We start from the raw sequence: 23130 nt of genomic DNA, 5'->3' as shown, positions 1-23130 counted from the left end.
GACAGCACGAACTCAGGTCAGTAATTAAAGGAAACTGATCGCATTGTCATCTTCTTATGGAAGTAACAAGACCCCCATATCCACAGGGGTTTGCACGGAGGGGAAAGAAGGTCCTCTCATAATTTTTCTTGCAGTGACTGAGATCTTGTCGCCAAAGATTCAACTCTGTTTCTTTTTAAATCTCATCAACAATTGGCCGTGTGCACGAATCCCTGACACCGTGTGCCGCAAATCCCAGAGAGACGGCAGAATCATGTCAAATCATATATAAAAACAAAAGTGGACAATTTGTGCTGGAATAACAGTTTTTACAAGGCTAATAAAACCAATACAAACGTGCAGCTTCAGTGTATTGATGGCAAAGAAAATAAAGGCGAATGGGTCGATAGGAGGCAGCGATGAAAAGCCTGGCGCCTGCGGGCAGAGCCCGGTGGAAATAGGCTTCTTTTATTACTGGAGCAGAAACTTGTTTTCCAATTACATGGTTTTTAATGGGCGCGTTCGGAGCATCTCCAGCACAGAGATCGGGGCGTGTAATGGAGCTGCGCTCGGTACTGTTCAAAGCACGAGCCGTCTCATGGGCTGTTCCCCATGGCGACCCGCGATCAGCCCTCAACCCGCCCAACTAATAAGTCACGTCACGTATGGAGCGTGGTGCTCAAACCAGAGATCCGTGTATAGAAATTCTCTTGCGTGACGCATGGTTTCCACAAACCCTACGGTAATGCTCCTCGCGTGAAGGTGCACTCTTGGAAATAGAAGGCAGAAGCGAACAGCAACCTGTGTCTCGATCCTAAATTGGCAGACCAAGGCAAGCTAAATGAATCGATGGCGGAAAAACTGCCAAGGGCCCCGCTTGATTAAAGAATTAATGAAAAACGGCCTCAAAAGTCAGAAACAAGTAATAGGCTAAATGGACAGGTCCAAATAGACAGGAGCACAGGAAGAGGTCCAGTCCCCCTAATGGAGACACCGAAGGAACTCCCTCTTCCCGTTCACTTCAAACACACATTGAGGACTGGTCCCAACACATCGTGCGGTGACGCTGATGAGGAGGCCATCGGACATCAAGCGTACGCGTTGTGTTCGGGACGGTCTCGGCTCCGTTCCTAGCGCGGTTTCATGGGTATACAGTAAACTGAATTCCATTTCCCCCAACTCGGTTGGTCACCTGATCCTACATACTTCCTGAGAGGTTTCCTGAAAAACAGGACCGCTCATCGTGCCGAGTTATATCAGAGAGCCAGTGAGCGAGAGGACACTTCTCTCCGAAAGAAAGGTGATCAAGCAATCTCATTACAGTCCCAGCGCAGCGGGTTGGATGGCATAAGGTCTGATGATTTACAGTTTGGAAGAAACAGAGCAGCCACTGAGTGCGAGTGAAGGCCTCGGGGGCACTTGCAATAAAACCCTATCCCTTGTGGCTCACTTCTCCATCACCAGAAGTAAACTAATGAGTGCGCTGAATCATTCCGGAATGAAATATACATCACGTAAAGTCAGGTCAAATAAGACAAAGTTAAGGAGATGAGACCAGGCAGAATCAAAGCGTTCCTTTGCAGACTCGAATGCGATGTGGCGAAGGGGGGGGGGATATCGGAGATGAAGGGGGAAAGAGCTGATGTGGAATCGCAGCTCTCTGCTGCTGTCCAAACGCACGGAGATGCGTATCGTAGCTTAAGGCCACTGGTGTCACCGTCGGAGCTGGAGCAATCGAAGGCCAACTGTGTTTATTTAACATGCAGAATCAATTCCACCCAGAATGACATCTCTCACGCTTTCCAGTTCTGTTGTATTAAGTGTTGAGAGACAGCAGGCGCGGATTCAAATCGTTTCCCAAAAACCCATTTGAAAAGAGGGCTTCGGGGGGAAGTGGAAGGACCGTGCGCCTGCTGAGCGAGAGGATGGTCCAGCAGGCTGAATGGATTGGCTCCTGTCGGAGTGTCGTGCCCCGCGGGCGAGCGGCTGTTCCGCAGCCCCCCTCCTCAGAACAACAGAGGGGCAGAAAGGGGGGTAGAAAGGGGGGTCTCTGAGCCAAGCGCAGGAAAGCGCCCAAATATGAAAACATAAACGCCCTGGAGGATGTCCGGATGAGACCAGAGAAAGGGAGAAGCGCTGCTGTGGGCCGTTGGGTCCGCCTCTCCCGGGTGCGACACCGATAGCTTGATGCTGCGGTTTGGCCGTGATGCATCTCTCCTACAGCTGCGCTTGACAGCTTCACTCCGTCTCCGACTCTTGGTGTTAGAGCCACATGCGTCACCGCAGGACGAAGCGGACACTGCTGTTTAAGCGATGGACCCATCAAAGGACCTAAAGGCCCTAAAGCGCACGGACACCGGGACCCGTAACCATGAGGATGTAGAGGTTTTGCCATTGCACCCTTGGGAATGTCATTAACTTCGACTGCTGCATTTAATGGTTAAAATCTAATTCAACCGCACGCTTGGTCGCTTTGCGTAAAAGCTGTTTTCAGCTAACTCGGAAAGCGACTACAGAGCTCCTGGCCGAAAGGGCTGCGATCTTCTTAATCCGGGACCTGGTTGAGAGAGCAGAGACCTGAAGAACCTGAGCAGGATGAGACCAAGAGAAGGGCTGTGATTTAAGCAAACCTGTCATTCCGCAGTTCAGTGCTGCGCAGGAGAAGCGCATCACAAGAAGTGTAATTTAATACGCGCAATGTGGTAAAAGTCTCCGACGCGTTCGCAGCCCAGGGGCACAGAAAGGAAAAAAAAAACGAGTGTCTGTGAGCAGTGGCAGATTGGCTGCGGAGGCGTCACCGGGTTCTGCGAGGCGCTGTGATTAATGGCAGCAGCACGGTTACCTGCGAGCAGCGTGGGGTCCGGACACGGAACACGCGTCGCGATTTCTGCCACGGTCCCCTGCTCTCCGGCGCACACTCCATCTTGCATGAGTAAATATCACCACTTTTCCAGCTGATGCTTTAATCCAAAGTAATCATAATGCAGCAGGACACATTCAAATGTATTGATTTATGTAACACTTTTCTCCAAGGTGACTTATAACGTTCTGTTTGCACACAAAGCTGCAAACACTCATTTACCCATTTATAGAGAGAGTCACTTTTACCACATCAATCCAGGGCAGGTACTTTGCTCAGGGGCAGTACAGCAGGAACCAGGGTCCTTGTTTGCATGGTGACGACTAACGACTGAGCCACCTGCTGTTCACTGGATATTTTACCTTCTCAAGCAGACAGAGGGAGGGCCCAGCCTGGGTCTAAACCAGCACCCTTAAGGTTTAGGGATCTCTCTTACACCTCAGAAAGCAACACAGCCCCAGCAGCTCTCCAGTGTGCAGGTGACTATGGCAGTGATTTAAATGACACACACGCGGTGCAGCCTCCAGAGGGGGGGCCAGTTCTCTGTGGCTGATTTACATGATAAAGCACACGTTAAAATGCGAGCGGCCCTGCGTCGCGCCGCGAGCTCACGAGTGCATCGCAGGGGCTTCGACACAGACCAGGTGGTGAGAGGAGGACCCCTCCCCGACAATAAAGAGTTGCGTCTGCTTCCCTCTCCTGCCACCTCCGCCATCTGCCCGAGCCCAGTGCCCGCTACCCACCGGCCGCTTCCGCTGGGATCACAGTCTTATAAAGGGCTCGTTTTCACCTCAGCGTGCGGCAGATTGTTTCTGCGCCGGCAGACGGACCCCCTGCGACCGGGTTTGAAGGAACGCTACGCCCACAGGTGGCTCGGGGAATTTCACAACCTGCCACGTCGGTGCCGACGCCACGGGGTTCTCCCGGCCCATCCGACCGGCTGTGGCGCGGCGCCCCCCCCCACGGACAGGCCGAGGGTCTCGACAACACAACGCAAACGCATGACAAACGAAAGGCACCGTCGCGTTCCGCAGCAGCAGCCCACCGTAAGCGAAAACAGCGAGGCGGTCAGCAGACACATGTGACCACCCAGCGACAAGCAGCCAACCGAGGGGAATTCTAAAAGCTCTTAAAAGCTTCTCTGCTTGTGGAGGATGAATAATTGATGATGAACAGTGTGTGGGAGTGGCTGGATAAGGCCTGGTGCAGAGAGCACCGCTATGCGGTGTGTGTGTGTGAGAGAGAGTGTGTGAGTGAGTGAGGGAGGAAAGGGGGACACACATGGTAAATCAAAATCTCCCCTCTCATCATTAATGCCTCGGGTCAGGGCTGTCAAAGGAATTTCCTGGCCGCCACAGCTCAGTTTCCTGCCTCGTTCTCTGTTAATTCAGCACCTCATTCTGGAGGAAAGGCGGATTTATAAGTGGGTAATAATAGATCATTAATAAACTGCTGAAACAATTCAAGCGGTTTACAGGTTAGCTGGTCCGTCCATCGCACTTGGATCGGGGGTTTGTACCAAGTGGCCCCTGGAACACCAAAGCGCATGTCTCGCACCACATTGTCACTTAAGTGGCCCTTCTCCAGGGTGGATTAACACCCCATCACACAAAAACCCCCCCAAAGAGCAGGAAGATTGAGGCAGGGTCTCGACGGAGAGAGAGAGAGAGAGACAAACATCACAGGTTCACACAAACACCCACCTTCAACGTAAAAAAGAAAGAGGCCAAACAAAGGCACCAAGTGGAAAAATGGAGAAAAACGAACAAATATTCTGTGCGCAACTTCATGCCACGGTAAAGCAGCAGCGGCACCAGAACTATTCAGCTACAACCTGGATTTATCATTTTTACCATTATACTGGATTGTTAAGCATCGGTTGTGAGGCACTTTTCTCCGAGGCAACTTGCACTGTTGGGTTTGTATGCTGCTTTACCCGCTTATATGGCAAAGGCGTTTTTACTCTATCAGTTGAGGGTACCTTCATCAAAGCTAGCCAGCGGGACAAGGATTTCGAACCCGGGTCTTTGACTGATGGCTGTAACCACTACGCTACCTTTGCGGTGGAGTTACTAGCTGTATTTGGCTTCCTTCCTTTAGAGAAATTGACACATTTATTGAAGGGTACGTTAATAAAAGAATAAATAGTGCCTTTTAACGTGACCACAAATCACAGTGCGATGGAGGGGATTTATTTTGAGATTCACATCGCGGTCTGAGAAAAACAAGCGCGACTCGGCGCCCTCGACGGCGGTGTCCGCTGCAGACAAACTGAACCGCCGGGGGCCGAGGCGGTGAGAGCGCGTGGAGTTGCGAACCCAGTGGGGGCGGCGTCAGAGCCAACGGATGACGCAGCACCGCTCTTGCCGAGAGCCGTACGCCAGATCCCCATCCCGTCCGTGTGCTCGGAGGCGCCGGCGACCCGACAGCGTGTTCAGGCCCTGCTGAGCGCTCGCTTTGGAAATGTTAAAAATAACACCTTTGTGCACAGATTCTCTTAAGCGCAAAAACTGCAGGGAACCGAACTCGGATTTAAAACAAAACAATTTTCTATTCTTTCCTCACACTTATGCATTTTTCATTTTATTTACTTATTCAATTGTTGCTTCAGGTAACCGGATACAGAGGCACTGAATTATCACCATTATTTACTGAGCTGATGCTTTCCTCCAAACTAACAGTATTAGGTTTGTACACTAAGCTGCTGATGGTTATTTACCCATTTGTTACAGCGGTGTAATTTTCACTCTATCAGTTCAAGTGTACTTCAGCGGGAGGCAGGATTTGAGCCCAAGTCCTTTGATCGCAAGGTGACAGCATTAGCCACCTGCTGCCCCACGATTGTAGCCGTCAATTAACAAGTACTTATAATGAATAATAATGATAAAGTATATACTGATGTTCCTAAACTAAGGGTTCGCCAGCAACTGTTTCTGGGATGCGACCCTGCATGACCCCGGTGTGCGCCTGTTGCTTCTATTTCTCTCTGGTCTCCGCGTACAGATGAGGAGGGACACGGGTGCACAAGCGTAAGGACCCATTCATTCACAGCGTTGTCAGAAGCTGCCAGTACCGGTCCAGGGTGGTAAATGTCTGCAGCCGCTCCGCTCGCCCCGCCAGGGTTTGTCATCGAGCGAGCGCTTGCTTTCAGACCCGGACTGCACCGCCACCGGTTCTGGAAAACGCCCAGACAGTGACTGATGGCGGGGAGGCGGGGGGGGGTGTCACCAGACTGAAAAATGCCACATCCCTCCGGTGTGACAGAGAGGCAATGGCCTCCACGTCGACACTCTCCTCCGACCTTGAGCGCGGGCGACAAAAGATTTGTCACATAAATCCGAGGGGAAGAGCCAGCGATGGGGGGGGGAGGGGGGGGACTTGAAAAGTGCTACAGTTGAAAGCTCGCTGAGAGCAGTGGAAATAAAAAAAAAAAAAAAAAAAAGACGATGCACACGTACTGCTGACATCTGGCGAGGCCACTTCCTGTCGTCGGCCCCTTTGGGTAACGAGCTCTAAATTGCGCCGTTCAGGAGACACGTTTCTGCACTGGGCAGCGACACAAATGAGGTGTGTCTTCTGCCAAAAGAGCGAGCGTCCCGTTTTCTCCTCTTCTTCTCCTTCCAGTGGAAAGCCTTTGATGCGATTTTCAGCAACATAACGCTGGGGGACGGGTGCGAGAGAACGGCTTCAAAGCCCATTGGAGACGGCGGGAAGGAGAGCAGGAGGAATGTCTCTCTCTCTCCGTCTGTCTGTCTGTCATCCCACCGCTGACGTGAAGCGAAGGCCACTCACCTGTCTCCAACGCCCGTCCCTTCTCCTCACACTGCAGAATGAAGGACACCAACAAGGCGAGCGCTGCTGTACCCTAATTAGCCCAACGCCGGCAGTGTCACCGGCGACTAACCGCGGTCATGCCTTGCAGGAGCTATTTCCGTCGCTCAGGGAGACCGCAGCGCATCACGCCGCGGATGACAGCTTCTCGGCAGCAGTGGTGGGGCCAAGGCGGAGGGGCTGGAGGAGGGACTGGCGGAGCGCGAGTACAGGGCTGTGTCCTAATTACCACACTAATAAATCCTGGCCCCGGCACAGGAGCGGCTGTGCGTGGCCCACAGGAATGTTCCGGAAACGCTGCAAGAGAATTGCATTCGAACGGACAAAGAGAGCGCGCTCTGCACTAAAATAACACTGTTCCAGATGACAGGAGCCACAAGGCTCGGAGGGAATGAGGAAAGAGCGAGACGGGCGCTTGAATCTTAATGAGCGACTTCAAAAGGTCCTATGCGAGTGGGGGGGGGGGGGGGGGGGATAGACAGACAAGGTCATTCCCTAAAACCCACCCCAATCCGAGCCGAAGACTCCCACACCTGCACGGCGCCATCCGAACCGGGGGCCTTTGGGAATTTCCACACCTGGAAGGTTCAGCTCCTCTCCTTCCCTCCAGATGCCTCGCTTGCTGAGACTAGATAGACTGGTCGGGGCTGGAACTCAGACACAGGTTCCTCCCCCTCCGCTTACCGCTATCGCCGCCAGTGGGGCTTAATTACGTCGATACAAATTAAAGTGGCTCTCAAACAATTACACCGATCCATTCCGAGCAAGATTCCGAACAACGTTACCGAATCACAGCGTGGCCACAGACTTCACGTGGCACCATTTAGTTCACGTTACTGCACTGTTATGCTGAGTGACAGAGGGGCAGGTAAAGCACTTCATTACCGTTCACTATAAAAGCCTTTGATCTGCCCCAAGCCACCCGGCACTTTGTTTTGTCCTCCATGTCTAATTTGGCTGCCGCTTAGTCTTAAGGTTTCTGGAAGTTTCTAACGGGAGAGCAGAGCATGCGTTTCAGAGGTGAGCTACAAGGCTAAGGACGGAGGCAGATCCACTTCTCCTTGCAACCAGAGAAGCAGCATCTGCTCTAAGGGACACAGAGACCAGAAACAGCGCGGGGAAGTGAGAAAGGCTGGCGGAACCACGCCGAGAGCAGAGGGACGCCGCAGAACCGCCAGTCTGCGACTCGCTTGAGCTGCGCTACGAATAAAGATGCTGCAAACCACTGGGACGGTTCTACTGGATCGATTCTAAGACGGGCCAAAACTAAAACTCCTGGATTGGAAGTTGAGCGAACTCGCTGCTTGAATGCCGTCCGGACTCCTGGTCAATTCAGCCCTAACTGAAGTCGACAAGGAGCCGAGAGTCCAGAAAACAGGTGAAGAGGGAGGGAAATGATGCCTCTTTGGTGGCACAGGGGCTCTGAAGTGACCAAGCGCATAATAAGCGGTGTAAAGTGTAAATATGACCAGTTCCGCTTTCAAGGAACAAGTGTGTTACTATCAGGTGGCATCTCCTCCTGGTGCTAATTAATGGCACATATCTCCACTGGCGTGGCTCCAGGAGCTGTTAGCGCCGTTAGGCTAAATGAGGCATGCCGGGGGACCAGACGTCACAATACTGAAAAACGCTCAAAGCAAACGCAAAATGTCATTTCTAGGGTTTGCCCCGCCTCCTCCTCCCCCCATTCTCTAATCCTAATATTAGTTTGTTAGGAATTCAAAGCCATTAGCCAGAGAGGTCTGTCCTATCACATTTCTCAGGTCACAGAAAATGAGTCAGAACTCCAGTCTGTAGATTCTCATTAGCGCGGGGCACAGAGGCTAACCCAATTACAGTGTCGGCCGGTGGCGCTGCCGCCGCCGCGGCCAGGAACACGGACTGCTAGAGCCCATGTAATTAAGAGGACCGGTTGTTCCAGGTCTCCTCTGCTCCATCAGCCCAGGCAACCCGGACAACCGTGGATGCTCGGCAATGTCACGGGAAACCGGGCGCAAGGACTCGGCCCTCGCGTTGCACCGTCACCCGAGTGGCCGTCGACAGTACTTAAGTAATTAAGGCATTAGCATCAGATTTGCTTGTCGCCAAGGATAACAAACACGCACTGTAAACAGTGAGCCGGATGAGGCGATTCGTTCCAGCGAAGGCGCTCAGCCCTTGGGGATTACTGACAGGCCATCTCCTGCGAGAGGGAGCAGCGGCAGAGGAGTGTACCAGTGGCGTCAGAGTAGCGCTAACCAACCGAGGCACCACCCTGGGAGCCTCACCCCTCACCGGCGACGTCAGGCAACCCCACCGAGACGCTGCTATTACACGCGACTCATCTACTGTTGTGCAGGTCGGAGACGAGAAGAGCGTCACGTCTCGATGCTTCCTGCAACATCACCAAGTACGAAGGGCTCAGACTGTAACGCCCAGGTGATGTGAACGGACAGGTAGGGGGGCGCGTGAGCCTTGCGGTTTCACCATGGAGCACAAAACTCGAGAACCCGAAGAGGTGCGGCCCCTGGAGCGCAAACCCCCGGCGACAAATAGCTCAGCGAACGGGAGAAAGCATCAGGGCACAAATGATGCTGAATGGATGGCCAAGTGAAAACTGACATACCCAGAATCACGATTTATTCTTTGAGCAGTTTCCAAGCATTTAGCCGACGGTACCACAGTGCAGCAAGGGTAACGGCACCGGATTCTCAATCAGAGGAGGCCCAGTGCAATCAGCTGTCTCCAAATTTCCAAATCACCGCTTTATCTCCTTGGGTAAACATGCATTTCGACACGAAGGGAATTTCAAATGATTGGGGCGGCGGAGGAACAGCTGGGACGTCTGCGAGAAGCCGCTGTACCTGCTGCCCGACCCAGGAGAGGCGGAACATCAAAACTGCGCGGCGCTCAGTTTGGCTCCGCACTGCGACACTCCGAGAATTTCAGATGCGGATCCGGAGCTGAAAGAGGCAGTCGAGGCGATCTGGAGTCACGTCGTCTACGGACGCCTGGTGACGAATGGCTCCTTACTCTACAGTTCACTTAAGGGCTTGTCCCTTTGGCTTGGGGCCGTGGACATATGTGACAACTTTGAGCCAGTGTAAATCCACGGCACTTTGTCTCAACCCCTGACCCGCAATAACAAACTGGATGTTCAGCTGGAACAAACAGATTTTCACAAGAATATTAGTCAGTTAAAAGGCCAAATATGAATGTTGAACATAGGGAAGGCAGCTGTGATATCTGCTGATCCGGCTCGTGTTCGGATCGCGGCATTTCTCGCTGTACATGTGCAGCGTCGCAGGCTGTTTCAGCGTTGAATGAAGGACCATCCCACACTGGCACCTTTGGGTCCTCCTTTGGCTCCAAGGTGTGCAGAATGCCGAAGAAAACTTTTTTACATATCATCCAAAGTGTCAGTAAATCAGTGCATAGAGTTTTTCAAAATTGCCTTAAATGACGGCGCCTTTTGTGACGCTGCACCAGTCTCATTTTCTGGCAGCTGCAAAAGTAAGGTAGCTGAACACTCACACACACACACACACACACACACACACCTTCCATGTTTTTAATTCGGAAAATGCCGTGTCTATGGCTGGTAGCGGAAATACATCAGAGAGACATCATCGCTATACAGGGCGAAACTTAGAGACATTAGAAGTCATGTACAATTACTTCAAAGCGCTCTCCCCATGACTTATTCATTCTGAAAATGAAGCAAATTCCCAGCTCTCTGACTTATAGTGGAATAAAATGTCATTTGTACCTAATGCTGTGTGGGGCCGTTTTATTTCCATCGCAGCTCTCTGCCACGCTTTGCCAAAGTGGCGAGCAACCGCACAAGTCCGAAGCCATGCCCACTCGTTCTCATTGGCTCACAGGGAGCATCCACGCATACCACCCATGAAATCAGAGCCCCGGCAACCGCGTCTTCAAATTTACGATCCGAGGGGATGGCGTTTCCGCAATAGCCCCTCCCCGCAGTACGTGCAAAAGAGCTTAACAACATGAAGCCAGTGAGCTCAGGCAATATCCAATATTCACCCATCATTAAAAATGCAGCAAGTAAATTAATTTTATGTTGCCCCTCCGGTAGGAAGTCATGTCAGAACGCGGTAACGTTGAGTCTGCTGCTTGGGAAAGGCACATGAGTTGTGGGAGAGCCTTTCAAAATGGTTTTACGACTTCCCATGAAGCCCCACGGTGTGACATGTCACGCAGAAAATGATTTCGGATTACCGCCACCGCGAGGAACCCAGCTGACGCACAATCACTGCTCTCTACTCAGGAGGGACGGCATCGAGGCGGGGGGTAAAATTACTCTCCTGCAGAAAATGAAAACCGAGAGAAAAGGAAAAAAAAAAAACAGGGCCGGGCGGGGTGTGGTGGGGGTGGCACCGGCGTTTCCTTTCATGATCCCTAGATTGGAGTGCTGGCGAAGGATTCTTCTTTGTGCGTCGACAAAAAAAATGGATTCAGCAAAAGTGGAAGACTCCGGCATCGCGGTGGCGGCGGTGGCTGGTTAATAAGTCAGCGTGACAGTCGCTGTACAATCGCTTTCAAGAGTGCAAAGTGTGACTCACACACTGCCTGCACTACAACTGCAATCCTGGAGGAGCTCTAAGCGCCTCAGTGAAACGAGGACCGGCTGCGGGGCGGCATCCCGGTGTCGTGTCCTCGAACCGCTCCTGCATCCAGTCACACACACGACGTGTGTGGTGTCAGCTACGGTCGGCTGGCAGCATCTTGCTTTCCTTTTTTATCTTTTAACTGACAACAGAGCACAAATGGGTCACGGCAACATAGCGATAGAACGGTGATGCTGCAAAAACGCAAACACACACACGCGGATAAATGCAGCACAAGGGCAAAAGGCACGATATTTTGCAGCGGCGCTCATGTTGCACAAAGAAATTCCAGATAAAGGGTCTCAAAAGGGTCTAAAATTTATTAGAATTATGAAGCCGGTCAAACTTTTCTAGTGGAAGTAAATCAAGAACTTGATTGAGACCCTCCTCCACAAATACGATGCTCACGTGGACATAGCAGTCGGTGGCCTCAGTTTCTAAATAAAAAAAGATCCGCGAGAGCAACACTCTATATATACACACACACACACACACACACACACACACGCATCACATTACTGCTGAAAAGCACCCAAGGCAACAAGCGTGTGGTGTGTTTTTAGGATGAGAAGTAGCAGATTCCAGAGACCCCACCTTGCTGAGTAAACAGGCTGGGCTTTGAAGGACTGGCCTCTTTAAATATTGCAATATTTCTTTTTCTCGCTGCTGCTCCTGCTGCCCTGGAGAGACTCGGACCGGCTTGCGAGGCCCGATCTCTCCATATCCCCCCCCCCTTCTTGGTGCGACCCAGTTGATGACCATGAAAGACACCTACTCCATCATTTGTGCCGGTCTTGTGGGCGGATGCAATTATTTAATCTGAGCTGCTTTGCATCCAAAAGTGCCTCCCAACCCCACCAACATAAGTGTCCTTTTTTTAAATTCGAATTCCTTAATTGCCCTTTTCTTAAGTCAATTAACCATTCGGCAACATGATTAATGATGTCGTTTTTATGTTGGGTGGAAAGGGTTCATAACGCCGGAATGTTTGGCTTTGGAAATGATTTGCTGCCGCCGCCCTTTCAACGCCATCAGACTCTTTCAGTAAGTCACCCAGTTATTAGCGTCTTAAAAATAGAATTTCAACATTTATTTTCAATCCAAATGGCAATAATTCACCACTTCAAACAAGACTTTCTGCCTGGTTTTGTTTACGAATTACTTCGGGGGGGCTGTCGATGACAGCATTTACTTCTGATTAGCTGTGAGAACAATGAAGAACATATTAGCCCAAAAAAACAAATCCATAAAAAGAGCTTTCTAACTCGAACACAACAGCCGGAAAAAAGAAAACAAAAAACGCACAGCAGCTCGAGCCATTCTGCGTGTAGCTTTGGAAACCAGAGCAAAACGAAATCCGATTTCTCCGTTCTGCTTGTGCATCCCTGAGTGACAAATTACACAGCACTCTGCCAAGAATCGCGGATGGAAATATCTCAACACCTGCTTTGCTTCTGCCGAGCTGCAGGGGACGTACCATAAGGCATTCGTCTCGACCTCCTCTGCGTCGACGTGCAGAAGCAAAGTTTCGGCCCTTAAAAGCAGGACTTCCCGAACACTGCCTTACAAGCACCTTCAGCTCTCAGGTACCAGGCTCGTACTACGATTCATCACCTCGGTTATTATTGTTATTACTACTCCTTTGCTCTGTCCAGAACAACTTACCAATTTCCCTGTTTAAACCTTTGGATATATTTACCGGAGTACTTATGATTAAGTACCCTGCTCAAGGGCAGTACTGCAGCACTTCTGCTGGGAAACAGATCTGAAACTCTTGTGATCATAAGCACTGCTCTACCTGATGATCTGGACAGCTTGTCACCTCTGAGAGGTTCTGGTATAAATCATTTTAAACGTATTTCAAAAGTTGCAGGAAGGGGCCCCAGGATTCAGGGCCTCAGTTTCAGCCCTTTAGCTGTCATGCTGGAATATAATGCTGTATAACATATGGATTTAGGAGAAGCACAGCTGAAGAGCGGGTAGCACTGGTGCCTCGCATCTCCCGGGCTGTGGGTTCAGATGTGGGTTTGAATCCAGTTCAGCCTGGGTGAAATTTGCATGTTCTCCTTGTGCTCCTGTGGGTTTCCTCCCACACTCCAAAGACACATGTTTCGGGTGTATTGGGGACTGACTTAACTACTCTGTGTGTGTGTGTGTGTGTGTGTACGTCCCATTCAAGGTGTACCTGGGAATACAGTGCAAGTACCTCCAGAACACACTGTAGACCACTGCCCCCCCAGATCGGACAACTGGATATTAATAACACACGGATGGTTTGGGTTGCAAACATGAACACAAGATAAGAAAAAACAATACCTGCACGAACAGAAGCTGCCCTTTGCAGGAATAGCTGGGCACATGCGTCACATTTACTGGAGTGCAACACACCAAAGACCAACTCAGACTGGAGGGTCAGGCCATGAGGTATTTGGGGTTGGAGGGAACCGGAGGAATTCGGCAGATGTTGGACGATGTTTGAAGCCCATGACAGGTCCATGGCAGAGAGAGCCCAGAAATCGGAATCGGTCGTCACTCTTTGTGCTTAATATAGACACCTGAGTGCCAGCAAGCCGAACGCTGCGGGAGGGGTTCGACCTCGGGGGGTCTCCAGGCATTCAGTCGCAGCGAAAGCGGTCGCTGCACCCGACGATGGCGCCTCTGACGATCCATACAGCAGACCACTTAGCGCGCATTATCGACCATTCACTTCTTCTTTTTATCCCGAAGCCATACCCAAATGAGTGTCGAAGGACAGGAGCTGGGGGGGGCTGCGGTTCTGACCCGTCATCTCACAGGATTATAGGGAAGCAGCCTGTTGTGCTGCTCTGAGGCCGTCACTCACACTCACATCCGTAGCTCTTAATGAACTTGCAGCGTCTCCAAGTGCTTCTCAGAAACCCTGCTAGTTGTTTATCTGCGCCGCATTTCGCCACAACCTCCACACACACGAAGTGAGCATCAAATATTAATGCTGACAAATTCTGCACCGTTGGTTTATAGATCAACTCGGTAACTTTTGAAAGCAGCAGCACGTTTTCAGTGCCACCACTGAATGTGCACAGCGGTGTATTGCAAGAGTGTCGTGGGTGTGTCCGCGCGCACGGGAGTCTAGGGTTCCATTCATAAAAATAATAAAGTGTCTCATCAAAGTCCCCGCGCTGCGCCGCCTCTGCGCGTCACGCGCCACTCGAGTCGTAGCGCTTTGTTCTTCTCCCAGCTGAGGGACCACACGCTTTGGCCCGGTTCCGGCACACACTCACTGGTCACCTGGCCCCGTCAACAACCCGTCTCTCCCAACACACACACGCACACACACCAGCCCTTATCCTTGTAACTTCAGCACGCGCATACTCCATGTTCACACTCGCACACTCTTCTGAGGAAATAAAAGAGCCAAAGGAAAGGAGAGACACGTGACGGAGAAAAGTGTGTGCAGAGGATGTGGACAACACGAGCGCATGATCACCAACTGCGCGGCTTAGTCAGAAACACTTTCCTCACACACACACACACACACACACAGTAACTTTGCGCTCTCCATGCTCGAAACCTACGTTACACACTCGTCGTATATTTTATCAACTCGCCCGCGCACACACCGAAAACTGGAGCCACACACTCTCGGTAACACTGAAGGACACGAGCAAGGCTGTCAGTTACACTGTGTCGCTCGCTGTCACCCATTAGCGCAACAATGTATCCGCTGTTCGTGAACGCGCGCCAGTCCTCCCCTCTCCACGAGTACGCGGCGCGCGTCCGCGATGCGGGAACCTACCGACCGAGCTGGAGCCCGAACCCAGCAGGAGGACCCAGATCCACATCGTTCAGTGTCGGCCTGCTCCCGGTCCGGTCCGCTCCGCTCCGCCCCGCCGCGCCGCGCGCGCGCCTGCACGCGGGGCTCTTTAACAAATCCTCCGCCGCTCCTGTGGCCCGGTTCTGTCCGATCGGTGTAGCTTCGGCCCGCTTTGCTTCACTCACTTTCCTTCCTTCCCTTGGAGAAACTTTGGAAGTTTGTTGCGCGAAGGCGAGGAGCGCCGCTGGGACGGACGGACGCACGGCGGAGCCACGATCGGGGGGGGGGGGAGGGGGCAGTGGGGGTTGCGAGGGCTGCTGAGCGGACGAGGGAGCAAATGGGGCGGAGACTCGGAGACTCGGGTGTCTCGTTCGGGCCCACGGGGCCTCCGTTATGGGGGGCGGGGGAGGGCATCAAAGATGGGCGCCGACGCGCGTGAGACGCGGTTTTGCGGGGCACCGCAGCGCCTCCAGTGAAAAAACAGCGCCGGAACCTTTCACAACATCCGCCTGTGTTGTGCAAGGAGCTGCTGTTTGCGTTGTTATCTCGAGTTAAACATTTGCCACACATACCTCCTCCGCCTCTAGTCTAATAGTACAGACTTCAGCACTGGGGCCAGCAGGTGGCGCAGTGGTTAGTGGTCACTCCCAGTCTATGATTCAGGTTGAAATCCTCATCTTCCTCCTCCTCCTCCTCCTGCTGCTGCTGCTGCTGTACCGCTAATCAGGGTATTTACCCTGAACTGACACAGTACAGATTGTTGTAAATCATTGTAAAGGTGATTAACATTCTAAGATGCCTTGGACAAGTAAAAGTTACTAATATTAACAACCTCTGACTCTGAAATGAAGAAACTAAGTTTTACAAGTTTGCTCGAGTGCTTTTTAAGAACAGCAGATCTCTGTGTGCTGATCAAGGATCTGTGATGTTTGTTCAAGAACATCTGGTGCCAAGTGGATTATGTCATATGGAAATATGGATGCGGATTATGTCATTCTTCCAGAATCTTCCACTGCCATCCACCTGCTGTCCCAGTATTCAAGTACTGTGTTCTGAGTCGCCCTCCAGACCCCCTCCAGTCGTATTCACGCAAACTGATCACGCACACACTGCAAACCTCACAGCTGCAACTGACAGACACACACACACACACACACACACACACACACAAAACAATCTGTACCTGTCACCAAACAACCAGCAGACAACAAATAAACACAACCATAAACAAGGCTTTGCTCCTACCTGAGCAGTCGCACATCGCTGTGATGCGCAGATCACACACTGACAGGCCCTCCGTCTGCAGGCCCGCCACCGGCAGGCGGGTGACGTGGAGGTGGAAGAGCGTAGCTGTCACACTCGCCGCTTCCAAAGAAGAGCATCATCTCCCTTGCTGTCAAACCCAGGTTTCCTCACCTTAGAGAAGCAGAGATGCAGCCCTTTTGTATACGTCTTCTTCCCCTTCACTCACACACACACGCACACACACAGACAGACACACACGCACGAGCCACACTCTCCAGATCATCCTGCTAACTTTGCCAAAGGTACAAGAGTTAGCGGTGGAATCGTGCTCGCAGCTGGCAGACCTGAAGACTGGATGAGAGCAGCGACTCCTCCACCACGTTCCGTGCTGCTTTGAAAGCAGAGCTGAGACCCCCGTGTTCCTCCCACTGAAAGTCTAGAGTCAAAGGTTCTTCTGCTGCTCTTCTCCTGCAGTTTCACTGCATTTTATTCGCCGAACAACAGCGAATTCTGGCAGCTGAACAAATCATGAGGAGAACGGTACAAAGAGGAACATGAGGGAAAGGAGGGTGGGCAGCCAGGTGGCCTTTGTCCCTCAGAGTTTTTGCTTCTTGTGTAGGAGCTTTGCTCACTGCCCTCCGCCACCTTCTGGCCTGGCCCTGTTTCCACACCTGCTTCGGCCCGAAATGACGAGGAGGAGCCACCTGTACCTTGAGGCAGGACCCACCTGTAACCCTTAGATCTGCCTCTGCCTGTGAATGTGGCGAAGGACGTGGCCCCAGCAAACGGGACCGAGGAGCCCTGCTCTGCCACGGCCCATCAATTAATTTACAACATACGTACGAAAAGAGGATTTAGGACACATTTCAATTTTTTCACAAATGACAAATTCATCTATTTCACTGCTGCCCAACAAATGGCCTCATTAAACTCCATTAAACTCATTATGCGCTGGATTATCGCCTTAATTGTTGGAGAAACTGAATCCTAAATAAAGAAAATACAGTATGTGAAGCTGTTTTGATTTGGCAGTGAGAGCATTAACATCCTGCACTAATATCATAAATTATCTAAAATTGTCATCTTTTCTTCTATCGAAACACTATGGTATAATGTAGCTATTATCAGTTTCAGGGTGGACGCTTATACCACATGCGTTACAGCCGGTTCGGCTTACAGGTGACACGATGGTGCAGTGGGTGATGCTGGTGCGCCAGAGCACCTGGGCTGCGAGTTTAGACGTGGGTTCAACTCCAGTTCACTCGTTGTGTAGTTTCAGGTAGACTAGTGACTCTATGCCCTTTATGCGTGTGTGTGTGTGTCTGTGTGTGTGTGTGTGTGTGGGAGTGTGTGTGAAAGAAAGGAAGACTGTCCTGCGATGGTCAGGTATCCAGTCCAGGGTGTACCCTGCCTCACATCCTATGCTATAGGCCCCAGATCACCTGGACCCCGTGTTGGAAAACAATTATTGATAATAAATATGAAACCACAATATAGCGGAACTCAATTTTCGGAGGGCGGTTCCAGTGACAGAAGACGCAAGAAACCTGTAACGCAACATCTCTTGATAACGGTCCACCGTGTGCTGCTCTGGTTTAACATCTGTTTGAACTCTTAAATACATTTGACGGAGTTGCTGATTAAATTCTGACTGTTGTCCACCTTGACATTTCAGTTTTTCGTGAGTGATCGTAAAGATAAAAGCAAAAAAATTATCATTTTTATTTCCTTTCCTTAGCACCAGTAATTGCATCAGTCATTGCTTGATAATAATAATATTGATTTTCTTTATTAAAACACGCCCCAGTAATATTTTCACACAGAACCTGTAGCCCACAACATTAGATGAGACATGAATATTATATATACAATATATTATATAGACTATTACATTAACTACCCAGTTGAGTCCCGTTAAGAAGGTGTTTGTAATGAACCCCATGTTTAGAGCAGGATCTCAGAAGCAAGGCTGGAAAAACTGGCTTTAATTACTTCTCTTATCAATGGGACACTAAACTGATAATGTGTCTTTTATTATGTGTGGAGGAATAACTTTTAACCCCCCTTCTCCCCGGAGGAGCAGGTTGGCAATAAATTGGGCAGAGCCTCTAAGAAACAATATTGTGCTTTTAAAGATTAATATCAAGCGCCCATCATCAGTGACTGTCTTGTGCAGGGTCACAGCTGTCTGGAGCCTATCCCAGAGGCATAGGGTGTGAGCTAGAGTACACCCTGGATGGGACACCAGTGTATCACACACACACACACACAACTGCAGGCAATTTCGAGTCACCTGTTCACCTGCAGCACATGGCTTTGGAATGTGGGAGGAAACCAGAGCACCTAGAGTATATGCATGCGACCACGGGGCGAACGTGTGAACTCCACACAGACTGAGCCGCATCCAAACCCACAGCCCAGGAGCCGTGAGCCTCCAGCGCTACCCGCTGCGCTATTGTACTGACAGTGACAGCATGCAGCTCATGAAATCTGCCCAAGAGAACTGGAATTCGAGGTCAGACTCCCTGCCGTGTTTAATATCTTTTTGCGTCCTGCCAGATTTGTACGCCGCGCCCTTTCCCGTGTCATTTGTTTTGCTGCCATGGGTACGAAGGAGCTGATGATGAGCAGAAGGCAGCCTCTCCCAGTTTGCCGTGGACGGGGCCCCCGCTCCGGCTGTCCTCCCGCGCTGTCCACCGCACGCCCGCTCTCCTTCATGCCTTTCAGAATGCATTAATTAATTAATCAATCAATTAACCGATCGTTTCACCCTCTGCCCTCGGCTGGGGCGTTTGGCATTGCAGACACGCGGCCCGTCTGTCCGACGGACACAAGATCGGCATCGACGATGAGGCGAGAAAGGAGAGCGGGGGGGGCAGTGTTTCTTGTGTAAGTTCCCTTGTGCAGATCAGACCAACGCTCTGCCTCTCGATCTCCACCAGCTTCGTAGACCCCCCCAGCTTCACCCCCCTGCGCTCGTTCTTGTTCCTGCGCGTCAGCAAGTGTGGTCCTCCGAGCAGCAGTGCTACCCCTCCCCCGCAGCCCACCCTGCCACCTGTGTCTGTTCTGACCTTCAGCGAGGCGCTCGCAAGCCGGCGCAGGGGAGGGATTTTCCAATTAATTCATCAATTACTTCCGTTTATGAAGGACGAGTTTTTTAATTAGAGGAGGATTATGGAAAATGGTGCAGTGCCCCCCCCCCCCACGCTCGGCCTGCCTCACTGTACTTCTGGAACAAGCAAACGAAATGCGCAGGAAAAATCCCCTGAAGCTCTGGGGACGAGGCGCGGGAAGGTCTGGCAGGCAGCCTCATGGCCTGCGTCCCCCCCTCATCCCCCATGGTGACTCTAGCTCCACCTGCAGATCGGGGCCAGTGAAGCGGGTTCAGGTGAAGCACTGGTTTCCCCATCTAATTTGGGGTCTTCACCCTGCAGGACCAGCTGTTCTCACCGCGGGTCACGCTTCCTCATCTGCAGACTGTAGGGGGACCGGAACACACACACACACACACACACACACACACACACACACACACACACACACACACACACACACTTTCTGAACCGCTTGTCCCATACGGGGTCGCGGGGAACCGGAGCCTAACCCGGCAACTGAGGGCGTAAGGCCGGAGGGGGAGGGGACACACCCAGGACGGGACGCCAGTCCATCGCAAGGCACCCCAAGTGGGACTCGAACCCCAGACCCACCGGAGAGCAGGACCCGGGACCGGAACATGAACGTGGAATTTTAATGTTTCATATTTACTGTTAGAGGGCAGCTGGTGGAGTAGAGGTTACAGTTGTTACTTTTGGACCCAAAGGTCACAGGTATGAAACCCACCTCCGGCCGGAGGACCCATGAGCAAGGTACTTACCCTGAATTGCTCCAGTGAAATGACCCAGCTGCACAAACAGGCAAATAATTGTAGGAAGACTACCGTGGTAAGTCGCTTTAGAGAAAAGCTTTAGCTAAATGAATAAAAATGTAAAGTTAATGTAATCTTAAATAGGAGCTGTAAATGTTGATTTTATTTCACTACTTTGCAAACCGTTTCCCCAAACAAAATTTTTTGCTACGTGGATCCTGTGAAGGGGGGGTGGCTTCCTGCACATGAAACTGCAACCTTCACGTCGCAAACCCACAACCTGAACTGCTACGCCACCTGGCTGAATGCCATCGAATGCACAACGGTACCAAGAAGTGCAGGAGGAGAACATGAGACCCTCAGTGTTGGGAACCCCTGTGTGTGTGTGTGTGTGTGCGCTCGTGTGGGTGTGTGCATGGGCTTGTCTGCAGAAAGCCATTTGCTAACGGGCGTTTATTTAGCGCCAAAGCCGCCCTGGGGGGTGGGATAATGAGTGCTGCCTCCCCCGGTCTGCATGCGCTCCACTTCACCCGGAAGGCGTGTCTGTCTGCGCTGGGGCCTAAGAGGAGGCCTTTGATCGCGAGGAGAGGAATTACCCGCTTGTTAGCCCAGCGCTCAATAGGGCGCCGCGGTGCACACTGCCCTAGGACGCCGCGCCGGATGGCTTAGCACGTAATGCGCAGAGAGGAGTCACACACTCACGCGCACACACACACTCCAATTCCCGATGTGCTGCTCCGACTCTGGGGCCCAGGTCACCCTTTGATCGGTGCCCTGCGGGGTTCCATGTTGGCGCCGCCACAGAGGCGTGACAGAAGGTTTAACCGGAATGGATGTGTGTCACGAGGGCTGCCCTCAGGGTCCGGGGGTGAGAGCGCAGCTCGGCAGCCAGAAGGGCTCCGATCTCAACACGGATGTCGTTCCAGCGGCTTCCCCATGACGAGAGAGCAGCTCCCGGTAAGACATTCTCCAATGAGCGTTCTGCCGCGTGCTCTGTGGACCTCCTGACCGTGCCGGCTTCCCACTCAACTCAGGGAAGGAAACGGAATCGCGGAACGAGCAGGGCTTTGATCGTCCCTAATCCTCTGCGCTGAATGGAACTCAATGCACCGAAGGGCCAGCAAAGCTCACGTCCCAAATTTGAATAATGCAAAGGGGAAAGAAACACAATGAAAAGCAGTGCAATATCGTGCCTTTTCTCTCCTCCGGTAATACTCCAGGGCTCCACCCAGGCCGGTTCCCCGGTGAAGACCGGTTGCTGTATTGCTCCCCTTTGGATGATTTAATTGTCTCCTTGACGACGTCCTCCTCCGATGCAGGAACACATGCTGCTAATGACCTTTTTATCACCTTCCATCACAAGACCAAGTGACACGGTTGCATACATTCGCTGTGGCCCTCGATGGGCTCTGAACTGCTTTAATCGGAGAGACTTCTTACTGGTGGCACGGCGTGCCGAGGTGCTTCTCTGGTTGGGCTGAAAAGTAAAGCCGAACCGTGAAGTCACCTCCTGGAATGGCGATGGAATGCGGATGAATCGCCGTAAAAACCGGTGGTGCTGTGAAAGTAGAGGGGGTGCAGCTGTACGGTGGCGGTCGGAACAGCCTGCAGGACCACAAACTGTTCACATGTTCATTTTCTCGGAACTGGGCGGAGCAAGCTGGCGATGCAGAGTTGGGGAAGAGTTTGCGGGTTCGAACCAGGCATTTCGGTGGCCCGAGGGCAGTCTTTGAGATGGAGGGGGGGTGGATTGCGTGGGTGGACAGAGGCTGGGAGACACCCACGCCGCGCCGGCTCGTCTCTCTGAGCCGAGGAAGACTCTTCACCTCCGACTCTGCGCCGCTTCCCGGGGAACGGAACAAAAGGCTGAAGCGCAGCTAAAAGGCGCCGTGGCTGCATGGCGTCTGAGTCATCGCGCTCATCGCTGCGGAGCGCAGGCAGCCAATGGCTGTGGGCGACGATCCCTAGTTTCCATTCCCAGGTCAACGCCCACCTGACCGGGCGCTTCGTCTCCAGGAGCGCCACGTTGAGACCCTGGGCGATGACGATGGATCCTCAGTGGGGGGGTCTTCCTTCTGCTCCGCCGCTTCACTTTACATCGAAGGCAGGTAAACATTTCCTCTCTGCTGCTCTCTGTGCCCCTATGTGACTCACAGTTCCCCCCGGGGCTGCAAGTAATTCATGTCACATGTCCCTCGTACCCAAAGCACTCGCTCTCCAGCTTATGTGTATATTTACACTTCCCAGCATGCTCCTCTCTCTGTCTATAGTCAGACGCATTTCATTTCAGGTGAGGGTCCCACCGGACTCACAAAGACGGAAACATGGGGTCACCTCCCAGACTATGAGCTCCAGAAATTTCTGGCACAGCGGCCCTAACACGGTGATGTGCTGGACCGGGGGGGGGGGTCAACGTTCCACGTGTTTGGTCCGAGTCACTTCCACACAGAGAAAGGTAAGTGGCGCAGGGGTTAGAGCTGCTGCCTCCCACACAAAGGTCCCAGATATGAACCGCCATTTCTGCTGCACTACTTACCCTGGTACTTAAGGTACTCAGCCTGAACTGATACAGTAGAAATTACCTGGCTGTATAAAAGAGTAAATCACTGTAAGTAGTTTAGAACACAAACCACACTGTACAATAACCAGCCTGGTGACTGCAGTGTGTGATCAGTATGTTACCTACCGCTCATCGCTGTCCAGCATCAATTTGCATCATCGTGTAGCTTTTATTGATTATTTTACAGGCGCTCTTATTTATGATTTGCAGTTAACCTTTTCATTCAGCTGTGTAATTGAGCATTACATACAAACCTGTACAGCCGCTCAAGGGATGCGAACCTGCAACCTTCCAGCGACTTGTCCAGTTCCTCGGCCACTGTGCCATCTGCTGGGCTGCCCGGGGGAAGCAGGCAGGTGTGAAGCAAGTCCGTGGAATCACCGGGCA

General features: G+C 51.9%; 1 protein-coding gene across 3 annotated transcripts in view; it reads right to left on the bottom strand.

Annotated features, from left to right (window-relative positions):
- Positions 1-16341, bottom strand: part of ldlrad3 (low density lipoprotein receptor class A domain containing 3) — a 41422-nt gene extending 25081 nt beyond the window's left edge. For 2 of the 3 annotated variants that reach the window (XR_003797717.1, XM_029252445.1), the window contains exon 1: positions 15056-15382. Coding sequence is in view for 2 of the 3 variants with exons in the window: in XM_029252445.1 (XP_029108278.1) it covers positions 15056-15101 (46 nt within the window). In the remaining variant the exon portion in view is untranslated. Of the gene's footprint in view, positions 1-15055; positions 15383-16318 lie in introns of those variants that run through there. The other variant, XM_029252446.1, reaches the window with a different exon arrangement.
- Positions 16342-23130: the final 6789 nt, after the last annotated feature.

Source organism: Scleropages formosus, chromosome 5 (genome assembly GCF_900964775.1).
Source record: "Scleropages formosus chromosome 5, fSclFor1.1, whole genome shotgun sequence".
Taxonomy (NCBI): Eukaryota; Metazoa; Chordata; class Actinopteri; order Osteoglossiformes; family Osteoglossidae; genus Scleropages; species Scleropages formosus.
The sequence above is the reverse complement of the archived record's forward strand: the minus strand, read 5'-3'. Positions and strand labels throughout refer to the sequence as shown.